General features: G+C 44.8%; 1 protein-coding gene across 3 annotated transcripts in view; it reads right to left on the bottom strand.

Annotated features, from left to right (window-relative positions):
* Nucleotides 1-10,744: 10,744 nt before the first annotated feature.
* LOC144685698 (kazal-type serine protease inhibitor domain-containing protein 1-like) overlaps nucleotides 10,745-27,390 on the bottom strand; it is a 38,014-nt gene continuing 21,368 nt past the window's right edge. For all 3 annotated transcript variants that reach the window (XM_078550493.1, XM_078550494.1, XM_078550492.1), the window contains exons 3-5: nucleotides 23,023-23,183; nucleotides 22,558-22,705; nucleotides 10,745-11,183 (exon numbers count right to left, since the gene is read on the bottom strand). In XM_078550493.1, the coding sequence (XP_078406619.1) occupies nucleotides 11,053-11,183; nucleotides 22,558-22,705; nucleotides 23,023-23,183 (440 nt within the window). In that variant the 3' untranslated portion in view covers nucleotides 10,745-11,052. The remainder of the gene's footprint in view (nucleotides 11,184-22,557; nucleotides 22,706-23,022; nucleotides 23,184-27,390) is intronic.

The following is a 27,390-nucleotide window of genomic DNA, read 5'->3' as shown; positions in this document are numbered from 1 at the left end:
GGAAATCTGCTACCCTTACCTACATATGACTCCAGACCACTATGTCCCTGTCCCACTATAATCTTCTACTGCACTACTCTTCTTACTGCTTCAGAAGTCTCATTAAAACCCATCTCTTTAGTTGTATAATGACTTCCCAACCCCTGGCACAGTTCACAACCCTTACTGTTACAAAGATATGCTATACAGAATATTAATTTATAATTTTATCAGCTAGTCACATTGAGCCCCTTTTAAAAAGAAAGATACACTTTTACTAAACAAAAGACACTGACTTGAAGTAGCTGCTGATTTGCATCTGTAAAGTCACATTCCATTCCATGGAGACACAAAGTCTCCAGAAACCCCAACAGAGATAATGGCACTAAGATAAAAGCAAAAAACTGCGGATGCTGGAAATCCAAAACAAAAACAAAAATAAAAATACCTGGAGAAACTCAGCAGGTCTAACAGCATCTGCGGAGAGGAATACAGTTAACGTTTTGAGCCTGTATGACTCTTCAACAGAACTAAGGAAAAATAGAAGAGAAGTGAAATATAAGCTGGTTTAAGGGGTGGGGTGGGACAGGTAGAAGGGTTCTCAAAATTCCCACATTTTTCATATCATCAACAAGGATATGACTTTTGGACTTTTATGGCAGAGGACCCAACTGCTGAGTTAAGTGTAGAACCCTGAAGGCCAGGGACTGGACATGCCCGGGCTTGTTGAGTGCAGTGTGGATTTTTGCCTGTAACCAGACAACGAGAGGAGACAGAATATGCATTCTTCCCTTTAAAACAATCAACCCAGAGAAAGACTTCATCTTGCATGAAACTAAAGCCCATCAAAATCTTGCATAAATAATCGCTACTAACTACTAAGGCAGGAAGGCAGCAATCAAGGCAATTATGTGAACCCATCAATACTCCACATATACAATGGCTTTCAGTTCAAGACTAGATACGGGGACAGGAAGACAACGATAAACATCATGCGAGCCCATTAAAAACAACGAGACAACAATCACCTGAAGAAGCCCAAATCAGACAAAGAACTAACCTTGATTTGGTTTCAGATAAGAAATTTGAAAAAACAGTGTAACTGGGCCAACAGTTACAAAGGGGGTGAGCAGTTTTTGGAGCGGTTGAAGCAGAGTTTAAGCAGGAAGGAGATCTGGAGGTTTGCAGGCCCGCAGGCAACATCACGGCGAGGGGCACGGGGTGGCAGGCTCAACCGAAGACAACAAGGCCGCAACCGTAGCCCTCCACAAAGATCGACCAGCCACAACCGCGCCCTCCACCCAACTGAAGAACCTTCGCAGATTCCACAGACCAGGACCACGTGGGGACAGCAGGCCCCAGAGGACACAAAGAGCGTACTCCAAAACTGCAACTGGCTTACCTGGCTGGATTTCGAACTGTCAAGGAACCCTGGTTGGTGAGCATGATCCCTGACCTCTCCTAGTTCAATTTACTTAAGTTTTGGGGGTGGGACAAGAGTAAGGGTATTAGTAGCGTGATTTTCCCTCGTTATGCCATGTGTTCCCCATTCTTAACTAAGTGTACTTTGTAGGTCTGTATAATCTCAGTGTAATCTTAATGTTATAAGTTCATTTGTGACTTCAATAAACCCAGTTTTTTTTTCTTGCACCAAAACCAGTTGTCTGCTGCACTTTGTCACAACCCCTAAATAAATCCAAGGTCTAGAACCCAGGGAGTGGGAGCGATTTGGACCGCTCAGATGTCAGAGGTGAAGCTGACACACACCACCACCCCTACAAGGTAGAGCTGGATAGAGGGCCAGTGATAGGTGGAGATTGCCAAAAGATGTCATAGACAAAAGGGCAAAGAGGTGTTGATGGTGGTGACAAGAAATGTGCTAATAGGTGACATTAAGGGTAGAAAGCAGGATGAGCAAGGTACAGATAGCCCTAGTGGGGGCGAGGTGGGGGGAAGGGATCAAAATAGGTTAAAAGGTAGAGATAATACCATGGATGGAAATATATCTAAAAATAATGGAAATAGGTGGGAAAAGTAAAATCTATATAAATTATTAGAAAAAAAGGGGGATCAGGAAGGGGGTGGGGATGGAGGAGAGAGTTCATGATCTAAAGTTGTTGAACTCAATATTCAGTCCTGAAGGCTATGAAGTGCCCAGTCGGAAGATAAGGTGCTGTTCTTTCAGTTTGCGTTGAGCTTCACTGGAACATTGCAGCAGGCCAAGGGTGGACATGTGGGCATGAGAGCAGGGTGGTGTGTTGAAATGGCAAGCGACATGGAGGTCTGGATCATGCTTGCGGACAGACCGAAGGTGTTCCGCAAAGCGGTCACCCAGTCTGCGTTTGGCCTCTCCAATGTGGAGGAAACCGCATTGGGAGCAGCGAATGCAGTAGACTAAATTGAGGGAAGTGCAAGTGAAATGCTGCTTCACCTGAAAGGAGTGTTTGGGCCCTTGGACGGTGAGGAGGGGGGAAGTAAAGGGGCAGGTGTTGCACCTTCTGCGGTTGCATGGGAAGGTGCCGTGGGAGGGAGTTGAGGTGTAGGGGGTGAAGGAGGAGTGGACCAGGGTGTCCCGGAGGGAATGATCCCTGCGGAATGCCGCCGGGGGGGTGAAGGGAAGATGTGTTTGGTGGTGGCATCATGCTGGAGTTGGCGGAAATGGCGGAGGATGATACTTTGAATGCGGAGACTGGTGGGGTGATAAGTGAGGACAAGGGGGACCCAATCATGACTCTGGGAGGGAGAGGAAGGTGTGAGGGCGGATGCGCGGGAGATGGGCCGGACACAGTTGAGGGCCCTGTCAACCACCGTGGGTGGAAAACCTCGGTTAAGGAAGAAGGAAGACATGTCAGAGGAACTGTTCTTGAAAGTGGCATCATCAGAACAGATGCAACGGAGGCGAAGGAACTGAGAGAATGGGATGGAGTCCTTACAGGAAGCGGGGTGTGAGGAGCTGGAGTCAAGGTAGCTGTGGGAGTCGGTAGGCTTGTAATGAATATTGGTGGACAGTCTAATAAGAGATAATGGCTCCCCTGGAGGTGTGAACAGCTCCTTCCTATCTCATCCAGATGGAAATTTGATTCCTCAGGAGTTAATGGCTGGGACATGAAAAAAAAATCTCCATAGCTATGAAGTATGGCTAAAGGGAAGCTCTATGACACATCAGCTTGTCCTGTACATTGTTTTAGAATATGCAACCAACATGGAGAGAGGTTATGTGATACAGACTTTTGAGTGGATGTTTGAATTTAGGTTAAGGCAGAGGTATTCTAGCTGTTGGAGAGAACAACTGTTTTCTTTCTCTCTACGACATTCCATCAAAGATTGAACCCTGTTTTGATGAGTGAAAAGTGTGTCTAAATTCCTACAGCAGACAGACAGTACACTGAAAGTTGTTGGATTGCTACAACAGTATTTCCAGGAGAAAAGGGATTTACCAGCCACGACTGTGAACAGCAACTGCCTCAGCTGAGCACTGCTCCTCTGGATACAGCCAGTGCATTATTATTGACTACTTTAAGTGCATTTCAACTTGGCCAAGTTCAACGTCTGATATTCTGTTAAGTTGTATTCTTTGAATGTTTGGGGTGGGTGAGTGTCTGTTCACGTGTGTTAGTGGGAATTAGGACATATTTGTAACATTTTCAATATTTTTATCTGGCCAAGGCATTGTCCTGGGGAATGAGTCAGTGAATGGCTGTCACTTAGCTTGTTTAGTTGCAACAAGCGAGTTGTGTGTACAGGTTCGTTCTGTCTAAAAGAACATGGCCCTGTGTATTAACATATGTAGCTTCCAGTACATGCAAATGAACCACAGACTCGCAGCGCCCAGATACCTGTATCAGTGACAGGGCAGTGAGAATGCTCAGTTACTGTAACTGTGTTAGGGCAGCGAGAGTGCTCTGGTACCTTTATATGTGACAGAGCTGTGAGAGTGCTCAACTATCTTATTCTCTGACAGGACATTGAGAGTGCTTTTGTTTTTTTTTATTCATTCACGGGAAATGGGCTTCGCTGGTTGGGCCAACATTTATTGCCCATCCCTACTTGCCCTTGAGATGGTGGTGGTGACTGGCTTCTTGAATAGCCACTGTCCATGTGGTTTAGGTACACCCACAGTGCTGTTAGGGAGGGAGTTCCAGGATTTTGACCCAGTAACAGTGAAGGAACACCAATATATTTCCAAGTCAGGATGGTGAGTGACTTAGAACCATCGAACCATAGAAAAGTTACAGCACAGGAGGAGGCCATTCGGCCCACCTTGTCCATGCCAGCCCAAGGACACCCAGGTGCCCTTGCTAATCCCACCTTCCTGCACTTGACCCATAGCCCTGCAGTTTACAGCACTTAAGGTGCAGATCCAGGTACTTTTTAAAAGAGTTTAGAGTTTCTGCCTCTACCACCAACTTGGGCAGCGAATTCCAGACACCTACGTAAACACCTACGACACCTCTGCGTAAAAAAGTTCTTCCTCATGTCCCCCCTACACCTTCTGCCACTTATCTTGAATCTATGTCCCCTGGTTCTAGAATTTTCCACCAAGGGAAACAATTTTATCCTGTCCACTCTATCTATTCCCCTCATAATTTTGTACACCTCAATCAAGTCATCTCTCAGCCTTCTTTGTTCTAAGGAAAATAACCCCAACCTATCCAATCTCTCCTCGTAGCTACACTTTTCTAACCCTGTCAACATTCTTGTAAACCTCCTCTGCACTCTCTCCAGAGCTATTATGTCCTTCCTGTAATGTGGTGACCAGAACTGCACACAATACTCCAGTTGTGACCTCACCAGTGTTTTATACAATTCCAACATTATATCCTTACTTTTATATTCTATACCTCTGCCAATGAAGGAGTTATAGGGAACTTCCAGGTGGTGGTATTCCCATCTGTCTGCTGCCCTTATCCTTCTAGATAGAAGTGGTTGTAGGTTTGGAAGGTGCTGCCTAAAGAGCCTTGGTGAATTCCTGCAGTGCATCTTGTAGATGGTGCACACTGCTGCTACTGTGCGTCGGTGGTGGAGAGATTGATAGTTTGTGGATGTAGTGCCAATCAAGTGGGCTGCTTTGTCCTGGATGTTGCAAAGCTCCTTGAGTGTTGTGGGAGCTGCACTCATCCAGGCAAATGGGGAGTATTCCATCACACTCCTGACTTGTGCCTTGTAGATGGTGGACAGGCTTTGGGGAGTCAGGAGGTGAGTTACTCATCGCAAGATACCTATATCTGTTGCAGGGCAATGAGAGTGCGCAGATATTTGTGTCTGTGACACGGCAGTGAGAGTGCGCAGATAACTGTATCTGTGTTAGGGCAGCGAGAGTGCTCAGAATTTGTATCTGTGATAGGCCAGTGATAGTGCTCAGAAACCCATATCCGTGACAAGGCAGTGAGAGTCCTCAGAGAGCTGCCTCTGTGAAAGGAAAATGAGTGTTCTCTGATACTTGTATATGTGATGTGATAGTGAGAATGCTCAGGCTCAGATACCTGTAACTGTGTTAGGGCAATGGCAGTGCTCAGATACCTTATTCTGTGACATGGCAGTGATAGTGCTCAGTTACCAGTAACTGTGCTGGGGCAGTGAGAGGGCTCAGTTACCTTTATTGGTGACAGAGCTGTGAGAGTGCTCAGATATTTTATTTTGTGACAGGTCATTGAGAGTTCTCAGATAGCTGTAACTGTGTTAGGACAGTGAGAGTGCTCAGATACCTGTAAAAGTGTTAGGACAGTAAAAGTGATCAGATAACTGTACCTGTGACAGGGCAGAGAATGCTCAGATGCCTGTATCTCTGTTAGGGCATTGACAGTGCTCAGAAGCCTGTATCCGTGTTATGGCAGTGAGAGTGCTCAGGCACCTGTATCTCTGTTAGGGCAGTGACAGTCATCTGGGTTAGGGCAGTGAGGGTGCTCAGACAGCTGTCTCTGGGTCAGGGCAGTGAGACTGCTCAATACTTGTATCTTTGTCAGGCTGGTGAGAGTGCTTAGATACGCGTATCTGTGACAGGGCTATGAGAGTGCTCAAATCCCTGTATCTGTGTGAGGCCAGTGAGAGTGCTCAGATACCTGTATCTGTGTTAGGGCAGTGAGAGTGTCCAGAGACCTGTACCTGTGACAGGGCATAAGAGTGCTTAGATGACTTTTCTGTGTTAGGGCTGTGAAGGTGCTCAGATATGATATCTCTGTTGGGGCAGTGAGAGCACTTCCATACCCTTATCTGTGTTAGTGCTGTGAGAGTGCTCAGATGCCTGTATCTGTGTTAGGACAGTGAGAGTGTCCAGATAGCTGCATCTTTGACAGGCCTGTGGAAATGCTGGGATACCTGTATCTGTGTTATGACTGTGAGAGTGCTCAGACACATTTATCTGTGTTAGGGCAGTGAGAGTGCATAGGTACCTATATGTTTGACAGGGCAGAGAGTGCTCAGATGCCTGTATCTCTTTTAAGGCAGTAAGAGTGCTCAAATACCCTGTATCAGTGTTAGCACAGTGAGTGCTCAGGTAATTGTATGTATGTTAGGGCAGTGGGAGTGCTCCGATGCCTGTATCTATAACAGGGCAGTGAGAGTGCCCAGCTACCTGTATCTATGACAGAGCTGTGTGAATGCCTAGATCCCTGGAACAATGTTAGGGCAGCGAGTGCACTCAGATAACTGTGTCAGTGTTAAAGCAGTGAGAGTGCTCAGATACCTGTGTCTGTTTTAGGTCAGTGAGTGTGTGCACATATCTGTATCTGTGACAAGGCTGTGAGAGTGCTCGGATAACTATATCTGTGTTAAGGTAGTGAAAGTACACAGATATCTGTGATGAGTTAGTTAGAGTGCTCAGAAACCTGTATCTGTGTTAGGGCAATGAGAGTGATCAGATACTTGTATCGCTTTTATGGCAGTGAGAGTGCTCAAATGCCTGTATCTGTGTTAGTGCAGTGAGAGTGCTTGGATGCCTGTATCTGGGACAGGGCAGTGAGAGTGCTCAGCTACCTGTATCTATGACAGAGCCAGGCAAGGGTTCAGATCCCCAGAACATTGTTAGGGAAGTGAGAGTGCTCAGAAACCTCTGCGTTTTTAGGCAATGAGAGTGCTCTGATGCCTGTAGTGTGTTGTGGCAGTGAGAGTGCTTTGATACCTGTATCTGTGTTAGCACAGTTCAATTGAGCCGATAATTTTATCTTTGACAGGGCTGTGAGAGTGCCGAGATACCTGTATCTGTGACAGTTCAGTGAGAGTGCTCAGAAACCTGTAGGTGTTTTTGGGCAGTGATAGTGCTCAGATACCTGTATTTGTGTTAGGGCAATGAGAGTGCACAGATCCCTGTATCTTTGACAGAGCAGAGAGTGCTCAGATGCCTGTATTTATGTAAGGGCATTGAGAGTGCTTAGTTATCTGCATCAGTGTTAGTGCAGTGTGAGTGCTTTGCACCTGTAACTGTATTCGGCTGCTCAGAGTGCTCAGTTGGCTGTATCTGTGTGAAGATAGTGAGAGTGCTCAGATGCATGCATCTGTGTTAAAGCACTGAGAGTGCTCAGATGCCTGCAATTGTGTTAGAGCAATGGGTGTGCTCACGTATCTTATTCTGTGACAGGGCAGTGAGAAGTACCTAACTATTCTAATCCCGTTTTCCAGCACTAGGTTCATAACCTTGTATGCCATGGCATCGCAAGTGCTTCTTAAATGTTATGAGGGTTCCTGCCTCTACCACCCTTTCAGGCAGTGAGTTCCAGATTCCCACCACCCTCTGGGTGAAAAAATTCTTCCTCTCATCCCCTCTAAACCTCTTGCCCCTTACCTTAAATCTATGCCCCTGGTTATTGATCCCTCCACCAAGGGGAAAAGTTCCTTCCTGTCTACCCTATCTATACCTCTCATAATTTTGTACACCTCAATCATGTCCCCCCTCAATCTCCTCTGTTCCAGGGAAAATAACCCCAGTCTATCCAATCTCACCTCATAACTAAAACTCTACAGCCCAGGCCACATCCTGGTAAATCTCCTCTGCACTCTCTCTAGTGCAATCACATCCTTCCAATAATGCGGATTCCAGAACTGCACGCAATACTCTAGCTGTGGCCTAACCAGTGTTTTATACAGTTCCAGCATAACCTCCCTGCTCTTATGTTCTATGCCTTGGCTAATAAAGACAAGTATCCCATATGCCTTCTTAACCATCTTATCTACCTGTCCCGCTACCTTAAGGTGGACATGCACATCAAGGTCCCTCTGATCCTTGGTACTTCCCAGGGTCCTACCATTCATCATGTATTTCCATGCCTTGTTTGTCCTGTCCAAGTGCATCACCTCACACTTATCTGGATTAAATTCCATTTGCCACTGATCAGCCCATCTGACCAGCCCATCTATATCCTCCTGTAATCTAAGGCTATCCTCATCATGACTTACCACCCCACCAATTTTCATGTCATCTGCGAACTGACTGATCAACCCTCCTACATTCAAATCTAAATCATTTATATATACTACAAACAGCAAGGAACTCAACACCAATCCCTGTGGAACCCCACTGGACACAGGCATCCAGTCACAAAAACACCCCTTAACCATCACCCTCTGCTTCCTGCCACTCAGCCAATTCTGGATCCAATTTGCCAAATTGCCTTGGATCCCATGGGCTCTTACCTGTGTTATCAGTGTCCCATGCAGGACAATATCAAAAGCCTTGCTGAAGTCCAAATAGACTATGTCAAAGTCATTGCCCTCATCTACGCACCTGGTCACCTCTTCGACAAATTCAATCAAATTGGTCAGACATGACCTCCCTTTAACAAAACCATGCTGACTATCCTTGATTAATCCCTGCCTCTCCCAAGTGTAGATTAATTCTGTCCCTCAGAATTGCTTTCATTAGTTTCCCCACCACTGAGGCTAGTCTGACTGGCCTGCAGTTCCCTGGTTTATTCCTTCCTCCCTTCTTGAATAACAGTACCACACTGGCTGTCCTCCAGTTCTCTGGCACCTCTCCTGTGGCCAGTGAGGTATTACAAATTATTGCCAGTACCCCTGCTATCCCCTCCCTTGCCTCACTCAACAGCCTGGGATACGTTTCATCCGAGCCTGGTGATTTATCTACTTTTAAGCCTGCCAGACCACTTAGAATCTCCTCCCTTTCTATGCTAGTTTCTTCAATTATATCACAGTCCTTCTGCCCGATTTTCATACTCACATTGTCCTTCTCGTTTGTGAACACCAATGCAAAGTATTCATTTAGAACCCTACCTACGTCTTCCGGCTCCACACACAAATTGCCACTATGGTCCTTAATGGGCCCTACTCTTTCCCTAGTTATCCTCTTACTCTTAATGTACTTGTAAAATAATTTTGGATTTTCCTTTATTTTACCTGCCAATGTTTTTTCATGCCCCCTTTTTGCTCCCCTAATTTCCTTTTTAAGTTCCCCCCCTACACATTCTATACTCCTCAAGGGTTTCTGCTGTTTTGAGCCCTTGGTATCCACCATAACCCTCCCTTTTTCTCTTTATCCAATCACTTATATCCCTTGACATACAGGGTTCCCTGGGGTTTGTTGGTCCCACCCTTTGTCTTTACTGGAATATGTTAGCCCTGTACTCTCCCTATTTTCTTCTTGAATGAGTCCCAATGCTCTGACGCAGATTTAGCTAAAAGTAGCTGCTCCCAGTCCACTCTGGAAAATCATATCTGATCTTATTAATATCAGCATTCCCCCAATTTAGAACTCTGATTTCTGGCCCATCCTTGTCCTTTTCCATAACAACCTTGAATCTAACAGAGTTATGATCACTATCTGCAAAATGCGCCCCCACTGATACCTCTACCACTTGCCTGGCTTCATTCCCTAAAATTAAGTCCAGGACCACCCGCTCTCTTGTAGGACCTTCTACGCGCAGGCTTAAAAAGCTCTCCTGGATGCATTTTAAAATTTCCGCTCCCTCTAAACCTATCACACTATGACTAGCCCAGTTAATGTTGGGGAAATTGAAATCCCCCACTATTCCTACCCTATTATTTTTACACTTCTCTGAAATTTGCCTACATACCTGCTCTTCTATTTCTCTCTGACTGTTTGGGAGTCTATGGTACATTCCCAGCAATGTGATTGCTCCTTTTTTGTTTTTTAGTTCTACCCATATGGCTTCATTTGAGGAGCCTTCTAAGGTGTCATTCCTCCTTACTGTTGCAATTGATTCCTTGATCAATATTATGATACCCCCTCCTCCTTTACCTCCTTCCCTGCCTCACCTGAAGACCCTATACCCTGGAATACTGACCTGCCAATCCTGCCCCTCTCTCAACCATGTCTTTGTGACAGCAATGATATCACATTTCTATGTGTTTATTTGTGCCCTTAACTCATCTGCCTTATTCATCAGACTCCTTGCATTAAAATAAATACCATCCAACCTTGCCAAACACCCTTGTGCCTTAACTGGCGTATAATTTCTATGCCTTCCAGACTTACTTGCTCTCTCTTCTAATTTTGGCTGTGCCTCTCCCCCTGCTGAACCTCCTCTCAGGATCCCATCCCCCTGCCTAGGACTATGGAAAGAGATTAAATCATTGTGTAGCGTCCATGATAGTGTAGTATGTGCATTAGCTGTGGGAGGAGGTAAAATCAGTGAGTAGAGGCTCTGATAATGGTAGAAGGTGCATGGACTGTCAAAGGAGAATAAATGGGTGTGTAGAGTCCATGAAAGCGTAAAGCTGGGTTAAAGACCTAAAAGGCTTCTTGTCATTTTATCCTCCCTTTAGCTCTTGGGCTGTCACAGATGATGGTCCCAACTAATTAATTTTTTTTAATTGTGAAGGTTTTCATCTGTTGATTTACATAGGCATCACAAAAGCGGAGGCAAGTTTACTAATACACAATGTACAGTCCAGCAGGAAAGTAAAGTACAGCATATCACTAAGGACTATAAGTGAAACATTTAAAAATTATATGTGTTTTACAAAATTGCAGACAGTAAAATGATCTAAAGGTACTTTTGAATGCCAGTGTTTAAACTATATACAGCTCAATGTTTTACTCAAAGGCCACGCATTACTATCAAATAGTTAATACTTGGATAACTGTGCTCCACTTTACATTTTTCAGTATTCGTAGTCACCCGAGACGTCATAAGCATCATCTTCATCGTCATAATCCTCTTCATCTTCCTCTTCATTTGTGATATATTTTCTACCTTTGCCTTTCATACTCATTTCCACTGCTAATGGTGAATCTGTGGGTTAAAATCACACATGCATTAAACCCATATGTGAGACTACAGAGAAAGACATTGTATTTATATAGGCCCTGATATTAACTCAAGATGGGATTTGTGCATGAGGGGCTGTGGAGAGCAATAGATTTAATGCCAAGGCCCAGTGTGGTTTAAACTCCCGGGCCTTATCACTGCTTGACCAGTGATGAGAGTGGGAATTCACATGGCAGCAGGCTGCTGCTGTGAACCTAGCAGTCAGTTAAGTCTCAGAGGAGGGAATCTCATTGAAGGAGAGGTGGGGCGGCTAAGGTGGCAGAGGAGGCCCAGGGTTTCATAGTGGGGCTCAGAGGCACATTTCTGTCACTCCTGGACCATAATGAAACTAATAACAATTAATAAAACTCACCTTTCTGGACCTCTTTAGGTACTCTGAGTCACCTGGCAAGTTTGCTCTGACAGTAAAACTGACTGGGCCCCAGTGACACCATGTGAGTATGATCTTCATACCTAATGAGGAACTCACTGGCTAGGGGCAAGACAAGATGTCCTTGTTGCCTGAAATTTAAAATTGCAGGCAGCCAGATTGGGACAGGAAAGCATTGGGTACGTCCTGCCTCCAAGAGTTAAAATTGAGGCTATTGTCTTTAATCTCTTTAGAGTGCTTCTTTTCAACTTGCCACTCAGGTGTAAAACTGATGATGTTGATCAGATGCCAGCACTCAATTTCATGTTCCATTTTGGAATAGTTATTAAAGGAAGCTGATTTGCAATTCCAGTCTTATACCCGTGCAGCAGGTTAAATATATACCTTCTGCAGTGTAATAACTGTTGTTAATGAGATAACCAAGTTGTCACAGCACAATCCTCAAACCACAAGCCAATGAATGCTTTCACAGAGCTGATGGGAGATGGGACCCCAGTTTAATACATGACAGCGCATCTTACAATGTAGCATTGTACTACACTGTAGTCTCAGCCTCAGGTATGAGCTGAATAACCTGCGGACTTGGAAGCAATAGTGCCAACAATTCGGCCAAGCTGACACGGTGACGAATATATACTTTATAAATTGAAAAGGATGCAGATGAGATTTATCAGAATGGCACAGGACTTCAGTTATCTGGACAGACTAGGGAAGCTGGGATTGTTTTCCTTAGCACAGAGAAGGTTAAGCAGAGACCTAATATAGATGTTCAAAATTATGAAGAGCTTTGATGGAATAAATAAGGAAAAACTGTTTCTACTGGCAGGTGTATTAGTAACCAGATGAGGGAGATGTAAGATAATTAACCAGAGGGGAGATGAGGATTTTTTTTTAATGCAGAGAGTTGTTATAATCTGGAATGCATGCCCTGAGGGAGCGATGGACACAGATTCAATAATAACTTCCAAAAGTTAATTGATCTATAGTGGAAAAAGGATACATTTGCAGGGCTGTGGGGAAATAGCAAGTGGGTAGATGTGATCCTGCTGCTATATAAAACACTGGTTACAACATATTTGGAGTAAATAGTGAAAAACTGTTCCCACTTGAGAACATCAAGAAAGAGAGGTCGCAGATTCAAAATAATTGTCAAAAGGAGTTAATATCATTTGAGGAACATTTTTTTCATGCAGGGAGTGGTTGGAGTCTGGAACAAACTTCTGAAAGGGTGGCAGAGGCAGGTTTGATCGAGGTATTCAAAAGGGAATTGGATTGCTACCTGAAAAGAGAGAATGTGTAAGGTTATGGGGATAAGACAGGGGAGTGGAGCTAGGTGGAATGCTCTTTCAGAGAGCCAGTACAGACTTAATGGGCTGAATGACCTCCTTCTACACTGTAAAGATGGTGTGATACTGTGACTGTGATACTATAAGCAGTAGGGGAGACAATGGTATAGTTGTGGTCCCTGGACTAATAATCTAGAGGCCCAGGCTAATGCTCTGGGGCCATGGGTTCAAATCCCACAATGGCAGATGGTGGGATTTAAATTCACAGAATCTCAGTGCAGAAGAGGCCCTTCGGCCCATCGAGTCTGCACCGACACGTCAGAAACACCTGACCGATCTAATCCCATTTACCAGCACTTGGCCCATAGCCTTGAATGTTATGACGTGCCAAGTGCTCATCCAGGTACTTTTTAAAGGATGTGAGGCAACCCACCTCCACCACCCTCCCAGGCAGTGCATTCCAGACTGACACCACCCTCTGTGTTAAAAAGTTTTTCCTCACATCCCCCCCTAAACCTCCTGCCCCTCACCTTGAACTTATGCCCACTTGTGACTGACCCTTCAATTAAGTGGAACAGCTGCTCCCTATCCACTCTGTCCATGCCCCTCATAATCTTGTACACCTCGATCAGGTCGCCCCTCAGTCTTCTCTGCTCCAACGAAAATAACCCAAGTCTATCCAGCCTCTCTTCAAAACTTAAATGTTTCATCCCAGGCAACATCCTGGTGAATCTCCTCTGCACCCCCTCCAGTGCAATCACATCCTTCCTATAATGTGGCGACCAGAACTGCACACAGTACTCCAGCTGTGGCCTCACCAAGGTTCTATACAACTCCAACATGACCTCCCTACTTTTGTAATCTATGCCTCGATTGATAAAGGCAAGTGTCCCATATGCCTTTTTCACCACCCCACTAACATGCCCCTTCGCCTTCAGAGATCTATGGACACACACGCCAACGTCCCTTTGTTCCTCAGAACTTCCTAGTGTCATGCTGTTCATTGAATACTTCCTTGTCAAATTACTCCTTCCAAAGTGTATCACCTCACACTTCAATTCAACTAATAAAATCTGGAATTGAAAGCCAGGCTTGAATTTCACGCTTGGCGTGCACACCAAGTGGGCGGACCCAGCAGCGGACATCTCTTCCTGGGCGAGATCGCGTTTCCAACCTGATTTCATGCTGGGTGGCCAATTAAGGGCTGACCAGTGTGAAATGCAACTGCTCAGTGTTTGGAAGGATCAAGCGGGGCGGGAGCCTGTTGGGCGCCGGGTCCAATGATGAACCAGTGGGGGATTTAAAAGCAGCAGAGGCTGCTTCATGAAAGCTGCCTGGGGACACATTGTAGCTTTGGAGTTGTTTGACAAAACATTTTTTTGAGCTGCAGTGGCATCTGCACCTGCTGGGCAAATCAGGCGCAAGGACAAGTCCTGTGGGCACTCGCCCCCCACCCTGGTTCTCGGATGAATGCCTGGGAATCCTCATGGAGGAGGTCAGTGTCAGGCGGGATATCCTCATCCCCAGGGATGGCATGAGGAGGCCACCACGCCTGACCAAGAAGGTATTGGCAAAGGTGGCAGCCCAGGTCAGCAGCCATGATGTTGTGTGGTGCACATGGGTGCAGTGCAGTAAAAGGTTCAACAATTTGCTGTATTCGACAAGGGTTAGCGCTGAGTTGGCATGAGTCTGTGTTGGAAAGCATTAAAGGCCCCCCCCACCCGCCATGGTGCTCAGGGGGTGTTAGAGTCTGTGTGCCAACTGTCAATGACATCGGCGCCAGCCAAGGCAGTGAGCTTTGGCTGCTTGGCCTGATTGCTGTGCGGGTTGAGGGCCAAGACTCAGATGTGCTCTGCAAGGTGTTCCTCAGGTAGAGTTGGCCAGGCTGCAATGGCGCTACAGGTAGATAGTGGACTAACCAATGCTCCTCTGTCCTTTCAGGAGAAGAGAAACCATAACAACATCGAGAGGTCAAGGACAGGCGGAGGCCTCCCAAACCTGCTCATATTGAGGAGGAATGAGATGGATGCCTTGGAGTTGGGATGCTGATGCCCACCTCGGTCAGCCAGTCATGGAGAGGTAGGGGTCTCTGACGAAGGTAAGAGTGCAGTGCACAGATGTAAGAGTGTCGGAGTGTGTAAGCATTGACATGTTGTCTCATCTGTAATGGAAACCTCAAACCTGGAATCTCCATTCTTCATTGAAGGATGATGGACCAATGTTGCAGATCTCTATTGTCTCACCAGCCCGCCAAGCATGCCCAGTGACAGTGTGATGACTAATACTAATGACATCATTTCTCTCCCCTAGAATTGCCATCCAGCAAATAATTGCAGGAACCCAATGAACCACCCTTGACGCTGGAGGACCAGTGGCTGTCAGATGCACCTGCATCACACCCCCTCTCTGCACCAGGCACCAGTGCAGCTACCAACACCTCAATGGGCATTAGATCATCAGCTACAATGTCGGTGCACAGTGGTGAGGGCACAGCACGCTAGCACGAGGAGCAGGCGGAGGCAGAGAGTGCCCAGGGTACCAGCAGTTGGAGGATTGCTTAGGACCAGGACCATGCTGAGTCTGAGGCAGATGATGAGCCTCTGGAGTTGTCCGTTAGGCAGCAGGTGCTGGATGTGCAGGAGGATCTGACGCAGATTGCTGAGGGTTTGCATGCCATGATCTATGTCATGAAGGATTCCATACTGTTATGACCCTCAGCACCGAGCACACTGCCTTCTCCATTGAGAGAGTGGTGAATCTCATGGACAGGAAGCTCTGGGAACAGAATCAGGGGTTCCTGGGGTTGTGCTCAGACCTGCAAGACCTCACACAGGCAATGACCTCAGAATGCCTCTGCCAGTCTGAGAGATGCATGAAACACCTAGTATCTCTGCTGGGTGCCTGTCCATCAATGGCAAGCAGGGAAGTTCAGGCCAACCTCAGGTTGGCGCATGAGCTGCTTGTCGTCTCTGTGGGCTCCTCTCAGGGCGCTCCGGATCACGGAAGTAGCTCCTCCGCCCCTCTGCAAGTGACTATCTGATGAGGCTGTGATGATGAGGACTGCCCAGCCAGACTGGACTCTCCCTCCCAGGCAGGGCCTGCACAGACTTCACTGGCCAGAGGACGACCGCCAAGGTCATCAAGGCCAACAAGACAGCAGAGGCAGCAGCTGTCTCCAGTGCCGCTGCCAGCGAGGGGGAGGGGAGTGTGGAGGGTGGTGGGGGCAGCAACCAGACGCAGCACTCACAAACACAAGTTTAAGGCACCGTGAGCACAAGAAGGACTTGATCTTCTGTTCTGCCATGTTTTGTTAATATATTTACTGATGTGGCCAGTAATACCTTATCGTGTTATGTTCATCTGATGTGAGTGCTAACATGATATAAAATTTGCTATTGTGTTAATGGCCTGAGTATGCTTCACTTGTTTTGTAGGTGCAGGGTACGCCAGTATATCATGCTGCACGTGAGTGGCCCTAAACTTTATTGCACAGGTACTGAGTGGGCTTTGGGTTCAATGGAACAGGTCATTTCAAACATCCGGTAAGGAGCCCTTGGCTTGAGGTGAAAGCCATACCTTGGCAGCCTGGCTGAAGGAGTGTTGAATCAAGGCCTCCCAGGTGTCTCTGCCTCCCTGAAGGTTCCAAAGGTCTGCCTCCAGGTCCTCACCATGTTCTTCCCTGGGCTTCTCTTCTGATCCACCACTGGAGTCATCACGTGCAGCCTGTGGAGCTGCCTCAAGATCCTCTTCCTCCAGTGGGTCCCCCCTTGCCAAAGCCAAATTGTGGAGAGCTCAGCATGCAACCACTATAAGCGACATCCGCTCTGCCTCTGTTCTTGGGTGCTGGAGAGGCATCATAAGCCACCTTTTTAATGGATAGCCCTCATCACCCAGCAGCCATCCATCTAATCGGGCTGGAGCCATGAACAACCTCGGCACCTGAGTGTCAGGATGTAGGCGTCGTGGGAGCAGCAAGGGTACCTTGCACAGACTTGTAGAATCTGCATCTTGTGGTCACAAACTATCTGGACTTTCATCAAGTGGAAGCCCTTCCTGTTGACGAAGGCACCCGGCTCACCCGCTGATGCCTTGATGGCCACGTGTGCAGTCGATGGCACCCTGGATACAGGGGAACCCAGCAATTGCAGCAAAGCCTCTGGCTCACTCAGCCTGGCTGGCCTCATCCATCCAGAAATGAATAAAACCACCTGAACAGTGCATCAGTCACCAGCAACACACCTTAAGAAGGATATATTTGTCTTGGGGGTGGCGGGGGGAGGTAGTGCAGTATAGATTTACTAGAATGATAGTTGAACTAGAAGGGTTAAAATGTGAGGAGAAATTGTGCAAACTAAGGTTGTATTCCCTAGGATTTGGAAGGCTTGAGGGATGATTTGATCAAAATTTTCATATTCAGGAGAACTGATAAGGCAGACAGAGAGGAACTATTTCTGCTGGCTGGTAAGTTTAGGACCAGGGGCATAGTCTAAAAATTAGAGAAGTGATGTTAGGAAAAGTTCTACATACAAAGGGTGGTAGAAGTTTGGAACTCTCTTTCTCAAACTGCAGTTGATGCCAGGTTAATTGTTAATTTAAAAATTGAGATTGATAGAATTTTTTTAATAAGAACGTTAGAAATAGAAGCAAGAGAAGATCATGCAGCCCCTTGAGCTGCTCTGCCATTCAATGTGATCATGGCTGTTCTTAGGCTGCAACTCCTGAGATTTTCTGAGACACCAGAAATCTGTCTATCTTAGTCTTAAATGTATTCAATAATGGAACATCCACAATCCTATGGCATTGAGAATTCCAAAGATTTACAACTCTTTGAGTAAAGAAATTTCTGCTCTTCTTAGTCCTAAATAATTAGCCGCTTATCCTGAAACTGTCCACAATTTCTAGATTCCCCCACCAAGGGGAACAATAAGCCAGCATTTTGCTACAGAGGCAGGTAACTCGCATCAGTAAATTTCCCAACTTGGCAGACCCGCCTTGGTATAAAATGCTCTGTCAGACCCAATTTTCGCTCCAGGGCTGGGGGAACGGGATAGAGTTGGGCCTGGCACCCCTGGAAGCAGGTCAGAGGCAACCACGAGCAGCCAAGTGCTGAGGCAGCCTGGTTCAAAGGCTTGCCTCAGTTCTCTGGGACTTTGTCCCAATTGTTTCCTTAGGCTCTCTAGCCCTCACCCATCATACTGCCTCACACCCCTAACAACTCCATGACATCTCCATGCCCTTCATACCCCGCTATGCTAACCCATGTCCTCCCACCCACCCCCATGACCCCTCATACACTCTATGCCAACTCATGGCACTTCCATGCCCATTCGCCCAGTATACACGCTGTACAGAACCAATGACCTCTATAGTAATAGTTGCATGTGTGCAGTTGCTTAGAAAATCTGCCCATTCATAATTTTCTTAAAAAAAACTGCTGTTGCTACAACCCTGTAAAAGTGTCATTCAACCAAACCTCTGAAGTATTAAATAGCATAAGTTATTAAGTACTTGTGCAAATAAACATTGAGCCATTGACAGAGATCACAGAAAAAGTAGCTTATTATACCATCATATAAGGTGCCAATCAAGCAAAGTTTCCATTTCTTCACACCGGTTTCAACAGAGCTAATCCTTTTATGGAAGCCTGGACTCTCAACCAAGCATCCAAAAAGAGCATAATAAATGAGTTGGCATGGAAGGGGCATGAGGCGCATGGTGGACATGAGTAAGACCTTTTGAACATACCAAACCCAGACAATGGATCACAACTCCTATGAGATCCGCGAACCATGAGTTGTGGAAAGCTGGCCTGACTCCATGAAAATTACAGGGGGCTAGAAGATGCCTATCCTTGTAATTTAGCCGGTCAGGTCAGGAGTGCAGGGTGCAGGCTTGTTATCTGTGCGAGCAAAAAGCGGGGCATCAGGAATGGGGATGGGAATCCTGGAACTGGGTCCGGCCTGCCATTTTTAAATGGTTCTGAAAAAATCCGGCCCAACTTCTCAGTATGTACTCTGTCAAGCCCCTTATAATCTTGAATGTTTCAATGAGATCACCTCTCAGTCTTCTAAACTCCATGGAATATAGACTCAATTTACTCAGCCTCTCATCATAGGACAATTGTCTCACCCAAGGGACCATCCTAGTGAACATTCACTGTGCCACCTCCAATGCAAGTGTATCCTTCCTTAAATACGGGGAGCAAAATTGCACACAGTATTCTAAGTGCGGTCTTACCAAAGCCCCGTACAATTGTAGCAAAACTTCCTCATTCTTGGACGCAATCCCCTTGCAGTAAAGGTGAACATGTCACTTCCTTTCCTAACTGCATGCTAACTTTGTGTTCCTTGTACAAGTATACCCAAGTCCCTCTAAACATCAACATTTACAAGATTCACGCATTTTTAAAAATATTCTGCTTTTCTATTCTTACGGTCAAAATGAATAACCTCACTTTTCCCCACATTACATTCCACCAGCCACTTTGTTGCAAACAAACATATGAATTAGGAACTGGAGTAGGCCATTTGGCCCCTAAAGTCTGCTCCACCATTCAATAAGATCATGATTGGTCTGATTGTGGCCTCAACTCCATATTCCCACTTACCCCCGATAACCTTTGACTCCCTTGTTAGGGAAGACTCCACCTACCTAGGCCTTAAAAATATTTAATTATCTTGCCTCCACTGCTTTTGGGGCAAAGAGAGTTCCAAAGACTCACGACCCTCAGGGAAAAAAAATCTCTTCTTTGTCGGAAATAGGAGACCCCTTATTTTTAAACTGTGTTCCCTAGTTCTAGTCTCTGCCACAAAGAAACATTCCTTCAGCACCAACCTTGTCAAGTCCTCTCAGGATCTTATATGTTTCAATAAGATCACCCCTCAGTCCTCTAAACTCCAATGGATACAGGCCCAGCCTGTCCAACCTTTCCTCATAAGATAAGCTTCCCTCCCAGCTGTCAGTCAAGTGAACTGCTTCTAATGCTTTTATATCCTTTCTTAAATGAGGCCAAAACTGTACACAGTGCTCCACATGTGGTCTCACCAATGTCCTGTACAACTGTAGCAAAACATCCCTACTTTTGTATTCCATTCCACTTGCAATAAATGACAATATTCCATTTGCCTTCCTCATCACTTGCTGTACCTGCATATTAACTTTGTGATTCATGTACCAGGACACCCAGATTCCTCTGTACCTGAGTTCTGCAATCTCCCTTCATTTAAATAATATGCTGCTTTTCTATTCTTCCCTTCAAAGTAAGCAAGTTCACATTTTCCCACCTTATATTCCATCTGTCAAATTTTTGCTCATTCACTTAACCTATGTCCCTTTTCAGACTTCTTATGTCCTCTTCACAACTTACGTTCCTACCTATCTTTGAGTCATCAGCAAATTTAGTAACTAAAGGTTTCTCCCCTTCATCCAAGTTATTGATATAAATTGTAAAAAGCTGAGGCACCAGAACTGATCCCTGTGGCATTCTACTTGTCACATGTTTTCAACCTGAAAGTGACCCATTTATGCCCACTCTGTTTCCTTTTAGCAAACCAATCCTCTATCCATGGTAATGTGTTACTCCCACCCCCCACACTCTTATTTTGCGTAGAACTTTTGAGGTGGCACCTTGTTAAATGCCTTCTGGAAATCTAAGTACAGCACATCTCCAGGTTCCCCTTTATCCATGTTGCTTGTTACTTCCTCAAAGAACTCCAATAAATTAGTCAAACATGATTTACCTTTCACAAAACCATGTTGACTCTGCCTGATTGCATTGAGATTTTCTAAGTGCCCCACTATAACCTCCTTAATAATAAATTCCAATGATTTCCCTATGACAGTAGTTAAGCTAACGGGCCTGAAGTTTCCTGCTTTCTGTTTCCCTCCTTTCTTCAAAAGAGGAGTCACATTTGCTACTTTCCAATATGATGGGAACTTTCCAGAATCTAGGGAATCTTGGAAAATTAAAGCCAATGTGTATTTCAGCAGCCACTTCTTTTAAGACCCTAGGATGAAATCCATCAGGACCTGGGGACTTGTTAGCTTTTAATTCTAATAATTTTCTTAGTACTCTTTCACTAATGATTGTAATTGTTTTAAGTTCCTCCCTCCCTTTCACCTCCTGACTCACAATTATTTCTGGGATATTATTTGCATCCTCTACAGTGACGTTACCCACTCACTTAACCTATCTATATCTTTTTGCAGCCTTTGTGTCCTCCTCAGCTTGCATTCCCACCTAACTTTGTATCATCAGAAAATTTAGATATGTTACTCCCTGTCACTTAATCTAAGTCATTAATATAAATTGCCTAAGCACTGATTTTTGCAGCACTCCACTAGTCACAGCATACTAACTTGAAAATGCCTCATTTATCCCCACTTGTGCTTCCTGTCCATTAACTAATCCTCTATCCATGTTAATATATCACCCTGAATGTCATGAGCCCTTATCTTGTGCATTAACCTTTATGTGGCACTTCATCAAATCCCTTTTGGAAATCCAAGTATATTACATCTGGTGGTTCCCCTTTATCTACCCTACCAGTTACATCCTCAATAAACTCTGATAAATTTGTCAAACAGTATATCCCTTTTGTAAAACCACATTTTTTTTCTAATTATACTATGCTTTTGTAGGTGCATTGTTAAGACTTCCTTAATAGATTCCAGCACTTTCCCAATGCCTGATGTCAGGCTAACTAGTCTATAGTTTCCTGTTTGCTCTTTCCCTCCTTTCTTGAATAGCAGTGTCACATTTGCTAACTTCCAATCTGCTGGGACCAGTCCCAAATCTATGGAATTTTGGAAAATCATAGCCAGCACATCCACTACTCTGCAGTTATCTCTTTTAGAACCCTAAGATGTAGGCCATCAGGTCTTGGGGATTTGTTGGATTTTAGCCCCTTAAGCTTCTCCAGTACTTTTTTTCTGTTGATATTAATTATCTAAATTTCCTCACACTTATTAACCCCTAGGTTACCCTCTATTTCTGGTATGTAACTTCTGCCTTCTACTGTGAAGACAGATAAAAAAAAATGTCTCCAACTCACTCTCTATGATAATTTCCCCTGTTTCTCCTCCTAAGGGACCAACATTTATTTTAGCTACTCTTTGCCTTTTAACATACTTATAAAAGCTCTTACAATCAGTTTTTATATTCCTGGCTAGTTTACTCTCATATGCTAGTTTTTCCCCTTTTTATTAATATTTTGGTGGCCCTTTACTGGTTTCTAAAACACTCCCAATCCTGAGATTTACTACTATTTTTTGCAACATTATAAGCCTCTTCTTAATCCAATACTATCCTTAATCTCCTTAGAAAGTCATGGATGGATCTTTCTTGCTGAGTTTTTTTTTAAATGGGATATATTTTTATTGAACATTTTGAATTGTTTCTTTAAATGCTTCCCACTGTTTATTTACCAAAATAACTTTTAGTCTATTTACCCAATCAGTTAGCCAGTTTTCCTACCATACCTATATAATTGGTTTTGTTTAAGTTTAACTTTGTGATTGAAGCATATCATTTTCAAAAAAAAGAGAATCAAGGGGTAGTTATCAGTTCTTGTGCTCACGTTCTAATTTGGATAGCAATGATCTACAGGGAAACCCTAGAGCTAGATCTACCAGTGACAAGGAAGTTTAAGATTTTAGTGAGAATGATGTTTCTTTGTCTTACCGGGATCGTAGACACTCAAACTTGCAGATGCGAATGCTTCTCCATACTTGTTCCTTGTATAACAGGTATAGATTCCCTCATCAGACTTCTTCAGTCCCTGAATCTGCAACCACCCTGTGATACCATATCGTTCTGGCCCACCTCGTGCCTGGAGAAAGAAATAAAAGAGGGAACATGACACATTTTGTCCTGTGTGGGAATTCCTCAAACCAGAAGCATAGGGGGCCTATAGTTTCCTGGTGCTTTCTATATGGCAATGCCCTGGCCAGGCAGAGTCGACTTGTGAAACAATCAACACCCTTTTCTCCTGTACCGTAAATTGTTGTGATTGTTTGAAATTTGGAATTCTTGCATTTGTCCTGATAAGTGCAAGAGAAAAAGCTTCAGCAACCTGTCTCTCTTTTCAGGGATATTCAAAACATGTTACCAAATTAACAGCCCGGCCTATAGCAACAGAGTCTTTACCTGGATAGAGATATGAGCGTCATCCCCCGGCAGGAAGTTATCATTTCCTTTCTTCCTCCATTCCACAAGAGCCATGGGATATGCCGACACCTCACAGCCAAAGATAATATCGTTGCCTGTAACATTGTACACATCACGAGGTGGAGTGGTGATCCATGGAACTGTGTGAATGTGAAGAAGAGTTACTGAGAGCACAATATCTATCAGGTATTTAACACCCCCCCCACACTCTCTGACATCAAGGTTCCTTCCCATCCATGTGTTAGCCTTCCCTCTGTCAGTCTCCACCACCTGGATTTAAATTTTGGATTCCTTAAATCTGATAATTCTCCTTCCCTCTGGCTATGCCAGAACAAATCTCCTGGAAGCCATAAAAGGCTGTTTGCTGTCTCTTTGACTAGAGACCATCTCCCTCCTGTATCAGCTCACGAAGTTGAACAGCTTTTTCTCTCTGCCGACCACACAGAACCCCTGCTGTCTGCCTATTTGTCATATTCATTGATTTGTGGAGAAACATGTAACCTAATCTCAAAAATGGCTTACTCTGCCCTCTTCCCCATGGCAATGTGAAACATATTAACCATCTATTTAGGTAGAAATGCTAATCAGTTATCTTTGATCACAACTCATTTTCATCTCAGAAGTAAATGGACTGATTACATCACAGCTGCTCACAACATGATACCAACAACATCTTTCTGGGACTTTGGGAGACTCAGAGCCTATTCATTGTAAACTCAGAGACTGCTGCCATTGTCTCTTGCACCTTCTTACCAGCAACCTAAGCCTTCCCTTAATCTCTAACAATCAAATGATCCAGGCTTCCTGTTAGACAGGCTGCAGAACAGTCACATGACCCCCTTCATTTATCCTAAATTTAAAGCTACAGTCCCAAAATATATTGGCCCAAATCTTCCAATCACCATCGGAACCGCTGTGTCCGATGCTTATCAAACATTGATCCCAAAAGCACTAGCAAACCTACCCACAAGGATGTTAGTCCCGCCCTGGTTCAGATGTAGACCGTCCCGTTTGTACAGGTCCCACCTTCCCCAGAAACGGCCCCAGTGATCCAGGAATCTAAAACCCTCCCTCCTGCACCAACTCTTAAGCCACGTATTCATCTGCGTTATTATCCTATTTCTGAGCTTGCTAGCATGTGGCACTGCGAGTAATCCAGAGATTATAACCTGAGAGGTCTTGCTTTTTGGTCTACTGCCTAACTCCCTGAATTCTTGATGCAAGACCTCATCCCTCTTTCTATCTATGTCATTGGTATCAACATGTACCATGACCTCTGCCTTATCACCCTTCCCCTTCAGGATGCCCTGCAGCTGTTCAGTGACATCCCAGACCCTGGCAGCAGGGGGGGGCAACACACCATCCTGGAGTCACGTTGACGACCACAGTAGTGCCTATCTGTTCCCTTGACTATAGAATCCCCTATTACTATTGCTCTTCCTCTCTTCTTCCCCTCCTGTACAGACAGGCTGTTTGTGGTGCCAGAAGCTTGGCTCTGTCTGCACTCCCTGGGGGAACCAGTGCCCTCATCAGCCTCCAAAACGAAATACCGATTTGCGAGTGGGACCCCAGGGGACTCCTGAACTACCTGCCTGTTTCTCTTGGACTGCCTGGTGGTCACCCATTCCCTTCCTTCCTCGAGTCCCTTCATCTGCGGTGTGACCACCTCTCTAAATGTGCTATCCACGATGCTCTCGGAATCGCGGATGCTCCACAGTGTCCCCAGCCGCTGTTCCAGCTCTGAAACCTGAGCTTCCAGGAGCTGCAGCTGGACACACTTCCTGCACACATGCTGGTCCCAGGCACTGGAAATTCCCTGGCTTCCCACATGGAGCACCTTATAATTGTAACAGTAAACTTAAAAATCTCCATTTGGTTACCCCTCGGTCTTTTTCACTTTTCTAGAAAAATGTGCCTCTGCCCATTTAGTCTTTCCTGATAGTTCTAAACTCTCACTTTGGATATCATCCTTGAAAATCTTTTGAAAACCTATGCCAGTACTTCAATATCCTCTTTATAATACGGAGACAGGACCTGTGACTGACAGCACAATATCTATTGGGTACCTAACACCCTCCCACACTCTCTGACATCAAGATTTCTTCCCATCCATGTGTTAGCCTTCCCTCTGTTGGTCTCTGTTGGTCTCCACCACCAGGCCTGTAAACATTATTCCAAGTGTACTAGAACCAAGGTTTTATACAAATTTAACATAACCACTAATACAGTATTGCAGATCTACCATGATGGATGACCCTACATGAAGGGTCACACACCTGAAACGTTAACTCCACAGATATTGCCTGACCTGCTGAGGTTTTCCAGAATTTTCTGTTTTTATTTCAGGTCTCCAGCATCCGCAGTATTTTGCTTTTGTTTCAAAAGATAATATATCACTGACACAGGAGTCAGGATGTCTAAAGCTTCTGACTGAACTTAGCAATCAAAAAAAGAGAAAGAAAGCCAAACATAACATCCTTGTTTCTGACCTACAGTCCCCAAATTGACCTCACTCTGTGTCTCTGGAATACCAATGAGACTTTTGACCTTAAATAGCCACAGCTTCACCAAAACAAAATGCGTAGAATTTGGGATTGTGACACTCAGTCACAGCAGCACTGTATGGGACTTCATTGTCCATTAAAAGCAACGGCCTGAAATATACAGGCTAATATAGTAGCTCAATATCACAAGTGTGCCTCAGACCCCAGACTATGGGTAAACATTGCCATGATCTGCGAGTTAGATGTAAGATTCAGAACAGGATACATTATCTCTCCCTAACAGCACTGAGGGTTTACCTACACCACAGGGACTGCAGCGGTTCAAGAAGGCAGCTCACCACCACCTTCTCAAGGGCAATTAGGGATGGGCAATAAATGCTGGCCCAGCCAGCGAAACCCACATCCCATGAATGAATTTTTTAAAAATTAAATAATATCAAGTATCTTCCAGTATATTTAGGACTATTTGAGGGGAACCAGTTAACAAATTTAAACAAAACCAGCTTCACGTTGGTTGTCTTTCCATTTTTGGAGCTGTGTTTGACTCAGTCCTTTATCCACCCAATGCCTGAATACGATTACGTATGACCTTCCACACTTCCTTCCAGCATTCTATAACCCATTCGCAACTAACTCATCCTTTGTGAAAATAACTTAGCACATGTGTGTTGTGTGAGTAAATTTTCCAGTCAGAAGCTCCTAATGAGGAACCTCACCCAATGGGAGCACAGCAATATCAATGTTTTTGGTGTCACCATACAGTCATAATGGTCAGCTACTCCTTTGTTTATTACCCTGCATGTCCACACCATTTGGAACCTTCAATCCCCAAAGCAGCCTGACAACTCCAATCATTGACAATCCAATTTTAATTAATGTCACCAGAGCATGTGGTGAATTCTCAGAATTTATAACACCTTATATGAATTATTGCATTTGTATCCTCTGTTTCTTTCTTTACATTACAAAAGTCAGTTTACCCCCAAGTTTTACAAGGTTTTGTCATGAACAGTGAAATATTCCACTTACCCCAATTGTGACAAAGTCTGGAACCAATTCTGATATTTCAAAAACACAAGTGAGATTAACTTTTGTTTCCTATTGTGTATTTGGATCAACTCATTAGATCCGTAAGCCCATCCATGACTCATGGAGTGAGAATGTATCACATGTTGCCAAGTGATACAGTGCAAGAATATGTTAGGATTACACAACAATCATGCGCTCTATAGATTCAATGACTAGTTAGAGTGCAGACCTACGAGCAACTGTACTGCCACTTTTGCATTTCTGTGAAAAGGTTGATTGGGACTTGGAAGTGATAGTATAGCTCTGGATAAGGTCACAGGCTGGCCTCAGGAATGAACAGTGCAGGGGTCCTCTGGAGGAGACAGTCTCACTCTCCTTAGATCCCTGGGCACTACCACTTGCAATCTTGTGCACAACTGGATCTTGGCAATGACAATTGAGTTGAGAGCCACAGAGTATTTCAAACAATTCTGTGGTCGCCAGTCTCAAAATGCTAGCAACTACATTATAAATGTTAATTGTGTTGAATTTAAAAATTGACAGTTAGAGCACGTTAATGGTATTCTGAGGACATTGGAGCAGTTTTGTTAGAATCGCAAGGAGCTATTTTCTGGAGCAGAGCTTTGCTGATCTGAAGTGCCTCTGCACAGGCAGATGTGGGCTCATGGTTCTTGATTCCCACCTCCTGTGTGTTCGGAATCACAACCGAGGAACTGAATGGAGTCCAGCCATTTCTCCATGGACAGACAGGGAGGGAAAACCATTCCTGAGTGGCCATTTCAAGAATGGCATTGAGCTACATGTTTGTGCAAGC

Source organism: Cetorhinus maximus, chromosome 10 (assembly GCF_964194155.1).
Source record: "Cetorhinus maximus chromosome 10, sCetMax3.hap1.1, whole genome shotgun sequence".
NCBI classification, from domain to species: Eukaryota; Metazoa; Chordata; class Chondrichthyes; order Lamniformes; family Cetorhinidae; genus Cetorhinus; species Cetorhinus maximus.
This window is presented reverse-complemented; position numbering and strand designations above follow the sequence as displayed.